This window comes from Sminthopsis crassicaudata, chromosome 1 (genome assembly GCF_048593235.1).
Source record: "Sminthopsis crassicaudata isolate SCR6 chromosome 1, ASM4859323v1, whole genome shotgun sequence".
NCBI lineage: Eukaryota > Metazoa > Chordata > Mammalia > Dasyuromorphia > Dasyuridae > Sminthopsis > Sminthopsis crassicaudata.
Window position 1 is genome coordinate 48,534,567 of NC_133617.1, and position 12,705 is coordinate 48,547,271.

At 36.5% G+C, this 12,705-nt stretch overlaps 1 protein-coding gene across 1 annotated transcript in view; it reads right to left on the reverse strand.

Annotated features, from left to right (window-relative positions):
- The window catches only part of MUC16 (mucin 16, cell surface associated), a gene marked incomplete in the record, with an annotated part of 203,838 nt that overhangs the window by 98,808 nt on the left and 92,325 nt on the right, over positions 1 to 12,705 (reverse strand). Inside the window, 4 exon segments of the mRNA XM_074301797.1 lie at positions 799 to 866; positions 955 to 1,079; positions 4,012 to 4,650; positions 12,457 to 12,564. Of these exon segments, the coding sequence (XP_074157898.1) occupies positions 799 to 866; positions 955 to 1,079; positions 4,012 to 4,650; positions 12,457 to 12,564 (940 nt within the window).

The following is a 12,705-nucleotide window of genomic DNA, read 5'->3' on the forward strand; positions in this document are numbered from 1 at the left end:
CTACTGGAGAATACTAACTTCCCATTAATTTTTTTTCTTTTTCTAAATCATAATCTTTGAAACATGAGATTATTGTTCTAAAAAAGTAATGACTGATATCATTTCTCCTTTTTAATACTTTTTAATAAGTCTTAATGGTTTCCTATTTATTGCCGCTAGGGTAAAATACAAATTCCTCTGCCAATGGAACAACTCTAACACAATATAGCCCCAATTCATCTTTCACATTACCCTTAAAAAACAATACATTCTAACTAAATTAGCTTATTTCCTGCATGTGACATCTCATCTTTTGTTTCCTTGGCTTAAGGTATGGGACATTCCCCATACTTCAAATGTTCTCTTTTCTCATTCCCATTTCATGGAATCCCTAATTCCCTTCAAAATTCAATGCAAATTGAGGTGACTCCCTGAATGAAGTTTTTTTTGCTTCCTTTGATTGCTACTTCATCCCCCTCTCCCTTTAAAAAAAAATTTTGGTTCCTTATCTATATAAGTGTTTTTCCCCTGCCCAATCCCTGTAGAACATAAAACCTTTTGTTTCATTTTTATCTTTGTAATCTCAAGAGTGTAGCAGAGTGTCTGACAATCAGTAACCATTTCATAATTGCTAATTGACTTGAACTGAATTGGGGAGGATAGGTATAAAACTGGGTTCTTGAAAATGAAGGAAAAGGCACTTAAAAAAAAAATCCAAAAGGATAGTGGAGACACCTTTAAATCCACGGTGTATCCCTGGGAGGCAAAGGCAGGAAATTCCAATGCCCCCAACTCACCCCCTTTAGGGAAATATCTTACCTCATCATAATCAGGCCGCACCCAGAATAGAATGACCCAAGGCTGCCATTCCTGAACAAGGAGTCAAGCTGGCAAAGGAAGAAGAGTGTGAGCAAGTGTGTGGCGGGAGTGAAAACAAGAAAACAAAGAAGTGGGGCAATGGGCAAAGAACCTCACCAGTTGCTGCAGGACTTTCTCTGTAGCATTAAACTTGCTAGAGCCTGGATATCCCATGTCTGCTGTGTAGAACAGATTGGTAATGGTGAAGTTGAGGGTGAAAGACTCCAGTCTTCTTGCAGTCACTGTAAAATAAAAAATAGTAGTCTTTTAATTTTTTTTTATATTTGAACTTTTTATTTTGTCTTCAGTTCCAAATCCTCTCCCTCACTTCACTCTTTTTCCCCACCCACTGAAAAGACAATAAATAAAATATACATGGTACATATGAAGCCATACAAAATACATTTCTACTTACTATGAACTTAATAATCATATATCCACTCATCTATCTATATACTTATCAATCTATCAAATTATCTAATTTATCTATAAACCTATATCTATCAGTCTATATATCTAACTATTTATCCATCCATCCATCCACCTAAATATCAGCTCACATTTATCTACCTTTATCAACCACCTACACATCTATCCATTTACCTGTCTATCTACCTACCTATCTAGATGTCATATCCATCTATCTATTAATTATATCCATCAACCTATATCTACCTATCAAGTTAAATCTATCCATCCATCCATCCATCCATCCACCCATTCATCTACCTACTTTTATCCATTTACCTACCTATATCTCGCTATCCATCTATCAACATATATGTGTGTAGTTATGTATGCATATATGTATATATACATATCTGTCCATCTATCTATCCATCTCATTATTTATCTGCAAAAATTGTTGTTGTAGGGAAAACAAAGAACTTGCCTTTGGGTCAGGGAGCCACCTAGTGCCTAGTGATCCTTTGGCAAGCCTCTTTACTTCCCAAGGACCTCTAAGATTATAAGTAGAAAAGGTGCTGATGTGTTTGTAGAGGGAGCTTCCTTATTCAGGAGTTCTCAGAGTTGATGAAGTGGCTCCCTATAATCTCCAGCATGTAATCCATAATCATCTATTTAGTTTATAAAAGTCTCCTCTCTCCCATAGCCTCTTACCCTTCCAGTTTTTTTGCACATTATTTGTCTTCAGGCACTCTATAATAACAATGACTTCTTTGCTATCCTTCAAATAAGAAACTCTTCCACCTCTCAGCTCCATGCATCTTCACTGATTGGTCCCTCACCTGGAATTCTGTCCCTCCTTACTTGTATTTTTGGGGTTCTTTGACTTTCTTTAAATCCCATTAAACCCCACCTTCCACAGGAAATTTTTTCCAATCTCCCTTAATGCTAGTGTCATCTTCCCCTCTATTGATTTTAATTCTGTGTAAAGCTTCTTTGTTAGCTTTTTGTCTCCCCTATTAGATTGTGAGTTTCCCAAGGGCAGGGACTATTTTTACTTATTTTGTATCACTGGTGTTTAGTATTATGTCTGGCACAGACTAGATTCTTAATAAATGCTTATTGATACACTAACCAATACCAACACACCAGACATAGAAAATATATAAACTATACAAAATTTAGTACAGTTTTAGGATACCCCCTCTATCCTCTACTTCCCCTCTGTCTCTAAACACACACACACACACACACACACACACACACACACACAAGTCTTGGTATAATTTACTTTAAAACTAAACTAAGATTTTTAGGGCTAGTAGCCAAAAATTCTATTTTTTGTTCCCTTCTACATCTTTTTTGTTTTTAAAATCAATTTGTGACCTTGACTCTGCAGCAAGAAGTGGGAGGTATATTTCCCAATTAGTCTTTCTTCAATAGTGCATCTCTAACTTGTACAGTAAAAATAAGACCTTCAATTGTTCCCATTGCAATCTCAATAAGGATACTTCTCTGTTTGCCAATTAAAAAGGATGTCTTGGGCAAGTAGGTATTTATTTTCCAAGAAAAACCTATATTTTGGACTGGGAAGACTGTTAAAAACCACCACTCCAGTGCCCTCATTTAATTTAAGACCCAGAGAGAGAAGAGCTCTTGTCCAAAGTTAGAGGTTAACAGAGCTAAATTTGAACCCAGGTCCCCTGATTCTAATCCACTGCTCTTTCTCTTGTACTATGTGCACCTCTTCCAATTCTGACATTGCAAACTGCTTTGCAATTACTTTCAGGCCCATCCTTTAGCCAACAATTTCATCTACATAGAACCTTCTTTCCCTGCACTATCTTTGATTAAAGGGTGTTCAATATGGTCCAGTAAAAGAATTTTAAACTTAAAGTTAGAAGAAGTAGGTGGGATACCTGGCTTTAATATTCTCTGTGTAACTCCAGATGGCTCTCTTTTAACTATTCAATGCTGGGTAAGTTCCAGATAATTAGCTGGTCTGGGCAATAAAGGGGTACAGTTGGCAGAATTTTGTGCCTGAATTCAAATCCAACTTCAGACATGTTGGCTGTATAATCTTAGGTAAGTCACTTAATCTCTATCTGCCTCAGTTTCCTTATCTATAAAGTTGGGATAATAATAACACCTATCTCCTAGTTTTTGTAAGATTTAAAACAAGAGAATAATTGCAAAATGCTTAAATGCTTAGCAAAGTGTCTAGCACATAACAGGCAGTATATGTGTGTGTTAGCTATTATTGATCTGCCCAATAGAGATGTAAATGGATTGACAAGAACTCTGGGCCTGGACATGCCCTTAAGTTCTATCAAAAAAGTACCTAAAATTATGTTCATGACTTCCAAATGGAATGACTTATCCTCCATCTCCTTAAGCTCCATGCTTATTCATCGGACTTTCCTGATGCAGTGTTCACTACTTTCAAATGGATTATTTACTCAAACCCCCAAACAATGAATTATCCATCATCTCCCTAAGGTCCATGCTTATTCATCTGAATTTCCTGATCCAAACTCTCTGGATATGTAGAAAGTAGCAGGACTAGGATTTGAACCCAGCTCCTCTAAATTCAAATACAGTCCTTTTACCAGTGCACCACAAATTCTTTATGAGTCATTAGGGGACAGTGAGCACTGGTCATGTCACACTTAAGAGACTACAGCTAGGATGACTGCTTCCTCCCTGTAGTCCCCTAGAATACAACCCGAGTTCCCAGGAGGAGATTAATAAATAAAAACCTGTTCTTACCAGTTTCAGGAATTATGGCCATGGTGGTCCAGGTTGACATCTCGGGAGTGGTGATGAGAGAGGGAATTGAGCTGGTTGGCAATTCCCTTGTGGACAGAACCACAGTCTCAGATCCTCTGCTGATGTCCATTGCAGCTGTGCTCTCAATTAGGGTGGCCTCTTTCCTTGTAGTCACCAAGGCTATGGTCTCTGAAGCCAAGGTCTCCAATGAGGCAGTTGAGCTTGTCTCTTCTCTACTGCGGCCAGAAGGAGTTGTGTCCAAAGAGCTTGTGGACCATGCTGGTGGCATATTGGTCCAGGCGAAAGGTTTGGTTAGTGCTGTGGATGAAGAGACAGTTATGGGACTCCCTTCTTCTGTCGTGGTCCCAGGTGGAGTGGAGGCCTCCACAATGATAGTTTCAGATGCACTTATCTCCATTCCAGGCCAAGAAGTTGATGCTACCACGGTCTCTGGCAAGCCAGAAGAAGCAGGCGGAGTAGTTTTTATCAAGTCCATATTACCATGGGCAGTGGTTTGAGTTGTTGTTACCAGAATGGAATGTGTTCCTACTGCAGGACTAGAAGTGGTAGCAATCATGGTCCCTGACTGTCCAGCTGTTGTCATTATTTTTCCTTTGCTTTCTTCGCTGGACCCTGTAACTAGAAGAGTAGATGGTGAAGTTATAGCATAATTTGGACTATGATTCATTTCCCACTAATCTGGCAATGAAAGACTTTTTATTTGCCTCTTATATCTTAGGAATTAGAAAGGAATGATTCTAATTTATTGTTAATTGAGATATTCTTCCAAGGATGAAATTTGTTTTGCTTATGACTTCCCTCCCCAATTATGCCCTGCCCTTTTATCCATTTTTTTTTGGTTAAGGCAATTGGGGTTAAGTGACTTGCCCAAGATCACACAGCTTGGAAGTATTAAGTATATCAGGCCAGATTTTAACTCTGGTCCTCCTGACTTCAGGGATGATACTCTTATCCACTGTGCCACCTAGCTGCCCCCTTTTATCCCTTTTAAATCTACCTGTTCTCTTTTTCTATTCTACCTGTTTCCCTGCTGAGTTTAATGCTCTTCCATATTTTTATGATGTGTGTAGGGATATACAGGACAGAGATATATACACTCAAATCCTCCTTTTTTTTGTTCAAATAAAAGTGATATTCATATGATGTCTGCTTCCATATTTGTATGCTTTTCTTCTTAGAACACTCTAATTATGAGAACTAATAAGTCTTTTTTGCTTCTTTCTTATTTCATTACACACACATTCCTTTTCCTCTCCCTTTTCTCTTGCAATAAGCAATTGAAAGAGGCTAAACAAATATAAAGTGATTACATGCTCATGGACAGAAAAGAACCCTTCAGGACCCTAATTTCCTCATGATTCAAAGAAGTTAAATACAAATATATGCAAAATAAACACAAGGTAACTGGCTATAGCATTCAGGGCCCTACCCAATCCAATTCAATTTAACAAGCATTTATTAAATATCTACTCTATGTGCACGATATAGTGCTAAATGCCAGAAGGTCTAGATCTAACCAACTTTAACTCATATGACTATCTTTATAGACTCTGCCAATTGGATTTCCTTTAAACCTTCACACCTATCCAGAGTTTTCCTCTGTCTGTGCCTTTGTTCATATTATTTCCTCTATATGGAATGTCTTTCTTCTATCCCCACCTCCACACTCTAGTGCAATATGACTAAATCTATCCCATCTTTTCAAAGCTCATTTGTAATGACACTTTCTCCGGGAAGTCATTTCTGATTTTTCTCAACAACTTTCTATTATTTCTAGGAATAAAATTAAAAGTGATTTCTATCAAACATTCAAAGAATAGTCAATCCCAATATTATATAAGTTATTTTCAAAAATAGGAAAGGATCCTATTAAAATTATTATTAAGTAGTCTTTATGCCAAAACCAGGGAAAGACAAAGCAGAGAAAGAAGACTATAGACTACTATCCCTAATGAATATGGATGCAAAGAAATTACAGGAATATATTTTAAAGATTATACACTGTCACTGGCTTGTGTTTATGCCAACAATAGATGGATGGTTTAATATTAGGAATATTATAAATGTAATGCATCATATTAATTTTAAATGAAATCACATGGTTATAATAATATATGCAGACAATACCTTGACAAATAATAAGCACTCATTTCTGTTTAAAAAACATTTAAAAGTATAAGAATAAATGACCCTTTATCTAATATAGTAAATAGTATCTAGCTAAGATCAATAGCCAGCATTTATATATTAGAGAAATTCTAAAGGTCTCTTCAATAAAATCAGACATAAAAAAGACATCAATTATCCCCATTTTTGTTTGATATAATCCTAGAAATGCTGTCTGTAAGCAATAAGAAAAAAGAAATTGAAAGAATAAACATAGGCAAAGAGGGAAGAAAAATATTGCTTTTTGAAGGTGATGTGATGGCCTATTTAAAAGAACTCTGGAGATTCTGGAAATAGCAGTAACATTATATATAATTTATATTATGTGCATGTATGTATGTAGGAATTAACTGAAGCAATTATCTTTGACTAAGTAGGATATAAAACAAACCACAATCAATCATCATCTTCTCTGTATATTATCAACAAAAATAAGCAGGAATGATTAGCAAAAAAAAATCCATTCAAAATTACTATAGAATTATAAAATATTTGAAAATTTATTTATGTGCACAATTATTATAAAAATTAGGTAGAGCAAGATGATGGATTACAGGCAGTCAGTTGGCTGAACTCTCCTAATAATCCCCTTCAAACAATTTAAAAATAATACCTCAAATCAAATTTTGGAGTGGCAGAACCAACAAAAAAATCAGTGGGACATATTTCTAGTCTAAAAAACATAAAAAGTTGACAGAAGTTTATAAGAGCTGTCTAGAACCCACACACAGCCAGAGACAGCAACAGTAAGTCATAGCGGTAGCAGCTTAAGATCTCTTAGCCCAAAGGTAGTAAAGGAGACAGGCAACTGGTCACAAAGACCCTTTGCGTTATTAAGTAGAGCTGACACTGATTGGTAACTTTATTGCTCATGTGCAGTTCTGGGTCACAATTCCAGGGTGAAAAGAAGCACTGGCAATCACCAGGGAGCACTGGTTATAGAGTTCTAAAGCAAAAAGGAGCATAAGCACTTGAGACTGCAGAGAAACAGGGGCCCTCCTAGGGTAAAAACCAGAGCACAAACTAGGAGAACAAAGGCCATTACTTCTTTCAGCATCACATAACTTTGGAAGCACCAAAAATTTTGCAGACCCCCAAACTGAAAACAGTGCCACAAAAAAATCCTGAAGCTTGAACAGTACTCTCCCACTCCTAGATAAACAGTACAACTTTAACATATAATTCAAAAGTCAAGCAATGAGATAGAAAACTGAGAAAACAACATCAAAAGAATGTGACCATAAAAAGCTACTATGGTGGCAGCAAAGACCAACACATAAATCAGAAGAAAACAATATGAACAATATGAAAAAAAATTAAAGAAAATGCTAATTGGGCCCCCAACCAAACAAGAATTCCTAGGAGAGTTAAAGAAAGTGATGAATGGTATAGGAAAAATTGGGAAAAGAAATGAGAGTGAAGAAAGGAAATTATGAAAAGAGAATTAACAACTTGGTAAAAAGAGGTACCAAAAATACTGAAGAAAATATTGCTTTAAAAAACATAAATGCCAAATTGTAAAAGAAACACAAAAATTCACTGAAGGGAACTCTTTAGAAAACAGAATTGACCAAATGGGAAAATAGCTGCAAAATTTCACTTAAGAAAATAACTCCTTAAATTAAACAAGTGGAAATTAATGACTCCAGGAGACATCAAGAAAAAATAAAACAAAGTCAAAAGAACACAAAAATTGGAAGAAAATGTGAAATATTTCACCAGAAAAACAATTGGCCTGGAAATAGATTGAGGAGAGAAAATTTGAGAATTCTTGGACTACCTGAAATCCATGATCAAAGAAAGAGTCTAGACATCATGTTCAAGAAATTTTAGACCAACAGCTGACACTATATAGTTGTTAGCTAAGTAAGACAGGAAATACCTTTCTGTAACTATACTTCTTGATCAAGGCATAGAGAGGATCACAGAACATAAGCTAGACAATTCTGATTGCATAAAATTGTAAACAATTTGCACAAACAATAATACAGCTGAAATTATAAGGGAAATAGTTAATTAGGAAAATCTCTGAAGCTAGTTTCTCTGATCAAAGATCTGATTGTCTAAGAGATATAGGAAACTGACTGAACTATATAAGAATGAGAGCCACTTCCCCAATAGCTAAATTGTCAGAGTATATGAACACAGTTCTCAAAAGAAGAAAATCTGTCAACAATCATTTGAAAAATGCTTCAAACCATTGAGAAAAAGGCAAACTAAGAAAAATCTGAGTTTCTATCTCACATTTCTAAGATTGCCAAAGATGACCAAAAAGGATAATGACAGTTGTTGGAGTGGTACAGGAAATTGGGAAAACTAATGCACTGTTTGTAAGAATTTCAAAATGGTCTAGTCATTCAGAAAAGCAAATTGGAACAACATTAAAAAATTACTAAACTGTGTATACCTTTTAATCTAGCAATATACCCTTCTCAAAATGTAAAAGAGGGTGAAAAACATATCTACACAAAAATATTCATAGGAAAGAACTGTCAACTAAAATGGTGCCCAGTAATAAAGGGATGTCAGGACAAATTATTGTACATGAATATAATGTTTACTTAGAAGCACTTGACAAGCATGTTATAAAGGGGACTTTTTTTGTCATTTCTCTTGAACTAGATGGCCACCCCAAGGTCTTTTCAAACTCTAAAGATTTTGATTATGTAAGTCTGTGAAAAGAAAAGCCAGTTTGTGTCTGAAGCCTGGAGGATGAGTGTTACCTTCCCCCAGGCAGACTCAAATAGTAGTGGATAGTTATGTGGAAAAAGTCCAAAGTAGGCTTGCAAAAAGACCAGTTTCAAGTAAAGGAGAAATTAGCCTTAAAACAGCCTATTATGTTTATAGCATACTTGAATAAATAATGAAGGCATAGGACAAAACCTTCCAGAACTAGAGTACTAGAAACAAAACACAGCTTATGAGATGTGTGTAAGGTTGAAAGGTATGTATTTGAGGTCATTCTTATAAGAGAACTTCATGGACTCTTAACTGAGTTACTTCTTAGAGACACATTCCAATTTCCCCCAACTCACTTTCCTTTCTAACACTGTACAGGATTCACCTTTTCCCTGATATGTATTTTCAACAATTAAAGAGCTATGGCAGATATTAGGTACCTCCCTGATGTTCTGTGGTATCCATAATGATTTATAGATATTTTTCCTGAGGACTCATTCTTTTCCAAAGTTCATCTTCTGGATCAAGGAGATCATCTGAGCCTCTAGTGGCTTGTGGAGAAGAAATAGTCTAAAAGAGTCCATTGTTTAGTTGGTGTTCTCCTGACATCTGAGTCAGGGACACAAAATAGGATAATCAAATGACCTGGGATGGACTGACTTGGGAGGGGGCAATATCTATCTGGATATTTTAGCCTGGAGAAGAAAAAACAGGATAGCTTCATTCCAGAAGTGGAAAGTCTGTCATGCGGAAGAATAATTCAACTTGTCCTGCTTAGTTCCAGAGGACAAAATTGGAAGCAGTTGTAGAAGTTGAAAAGAGGCCAATTTAAGTTTGATTTGGGGAGAAATGTTCTAATTAGCACTATCCCAGTGTGCAATGGGAAACTTCAGAAAGTGTTCACATAAAGCTTGGTGTCCTTTTTCAGGTGTCAGTTGGATTAGAAAAGTTTTGCAGTTCAAATTATGTGAATGTAAGATCATAGATTTTAAGTTGAAAGAGAGCCTAGGGGTCATTTATTCCAAACCCTTTAATTTACATATGAGGAAACTAAGGTTCAGCAAGGTCGATTAACTTGTCCAACTATTTCATAGTTGAAATATCTACTAGGTAGATAGTAGCAGAAGTGGAACATCTGAATTGGCAGACCCATCTAATGTCTAAACTCCCTTTTCAGATTTCTCTTCTTCTCAATCTATAAAGATGAATCCAAGGCAAGATGTACATTCCATTCAGGCAAGCAGCCAGACCATCATGACATCGGTCTTGCTGTTGCCACATTTCTCTTCATTGGACTGGCCAACCAGGAATCATGCCTCTGGTCCCTGGGGCAATTAATGAACATAACTTTGTTTTTTTTCTGTTCTGGAGCTAAACTGTCTTGATAAGTCAGTGAGTACAAACTCACCCAAGCCCATTATATTTAGCTTGCCGTATCTCTTCTAATCAGCTGCCTGGGTTTGGCATCTGCCTTATCACTATACATAACATAGCTTCTCTCCTTATCTTGTGTGTGCCCTAGACACACATAAAATGTGTATTTTTCCTTGTTTTTATAACCCTATGCCACAACCATCTTTTTTTTGCTCTTCTCCTTTTACTCTTAGAAGAAATCCTGGATTCCAGGGCTAAGACCTAGCAAGTAAACTGTATTCTGAGCTTAGTATAAAAACAATCCTTTGTGGCTCCCTCTCTGAATGATATCAGCCACAGAAAAATCCCAGCATTGTTACATACAAGCATCAGATAGTTTCTGAGCTTGGACAAGAACCTGCAAAGTGCCCATGTTCCAGGCATGAAATCCTGCCATGAATGATTCTTGTCTCATTGTTGCTATTGACCCTCAATGTCAGCGCTACATCTGTGTAGCCACTAGTATAAGTATTGAGATTTGCCCATACTAAAGCGGGCCTCCCACTCGGTGTGGGGGGCAAAGGGGTAGAAGAGTTTCCCTCTTCCAAATGAATAAAGAAAGATTTTTGCTTATATCCATTGTTTTATTTTGTTTTCTTTTTAGAGTTAACTGTGGCTTTGATAACCTGTAGGAGCTCTTTGGTTTGGGTTTTGCCTTTTGGGGTTTGATTTTTTTTGTTTGTTTTTTGGCTCTTTGGTCATTTGATCAGGGTTGACATAAACAAGGCAATTTATTAATGAAGCTGATTTGTATTCAAAATAATTAATCAGGTCAATTGCTTTTAGAAAAAAAATGTTCATAGGCTATCATGGACCACTCCCCAAACCAAAAATCTGCTTCCTGGGCACTACTCCCTTCTATATGTTGTCTCTATTAGAATGTAAGCTCCTTGAGGCTAATGAATGTTTTACTTTTGTATTTGTGTTCCCAACAATTACCAGGGTGTCTGGCATATATAATAAGCATTTCATTTAATTCATTTATGTGTGTCACAGTCCATAAAAATGCCTCTAATTTTTAGCTAACATTTATATAGTGCATTAAATGTTTGCAAAATACTTTTCAAATATGTTCTTATTTGAATCTCACAACCACCATGAGAGGTAGGTGCTATTGTTACTATTCCAATTTTACAAATAAGGAAACAAATAAGGAAAAGCTAAGTGACATGCTTAGTGTCACATAGCTCAGAAGTATCTGAAGTCATATTTGAACTCAGATCATCCTTACTTCAGGTCCAGACTCTGGTCTGGACTGTCTTTAATCATCTCTTCTCATCTTGTCTCTTAGCCATGGCCTTTCTACCCTGCATTTTCTATAAAACAATACCCCTATTTACTCACTATATATAGAATCTTCCATTCCATCTAGAAATTCTTCCTGTTTGCTAACGGTGATTGAAGAGGTGGTAAATCAAATAGGCTGGATAGAACAGGAAGTCTCCTTCAATTCTCAAAAACATCTGAGCTATTTTAAAATTTGAGCAGAATAAGTAGCACTGACTCTAGAGCAGTCTAAAGCATGACCCAGTAGTCTTACCAAGTGTTTGCAGTAAAGAGAGGTCAAACCACGAAAGAATTCTTTCCCAAGATTATGAATATCCACCCATGAACTGTTTTTGCCAGAAGATCATGGTGTTCTAGTTGTATCCCTTTCCTTTCCTTCTTCCAAACCCTTTTTGGAATTGTCAACCCAAACCCCAAGGTAAGGTCCCATTGACTCCAGTGGAATGACCAGTGGACCCTCTTACTATCTGACTGTCTTTGCCTCCTGCTGCCTTTGCAGTTTCCAATTAAGCCATGTGAATTTTCTTTAAATATGCCCAATACATGACCTATTGATTTCAACACTGAATATTCCCTATACTTCTTCCTCTTCCAAGATCCTTCAAGTCTTAACTACGAATTCCAAAGAGATGGAAACAAGGTCCCAGAAATGTTAAACAATAAGGGAAAGACAAATTAATGTTCTGAATATAGAAATATGTTTAGAAGAATTGTGCACATTTAACCTATATTGCATTGCTTGAGAAGGGAGAGGGGAGAAAAGGGAGGAAAAAATTTTGGAACCCAAGATTTTGCAAAGATAAATGATGAAAACTATCTTTGCATGTATTCAGAAAAATAAAATACTATTTTTAAAAAAGAAATAAGTCTTCTACTTACCTGGGGAGCTAACAGTAGACACAGTGGTCGGGGGTCCACTTGTTAGTATTTCAGTGTTTCCTGGTGCTTCATGGTCTGGAACAATGGGAACCACACCATCATCACTATCTGCAGGAAAGAATGATGGAAGGGCCGAAGGTTCAGTCATGCCATACTCACAGGGCACCCAAAGGATGTTGTCCCTTTATGTACTTAACTTCAAAATCCAAAATGAGTGCATATCCTCACACTGGCTCCAGGAAAATCCCC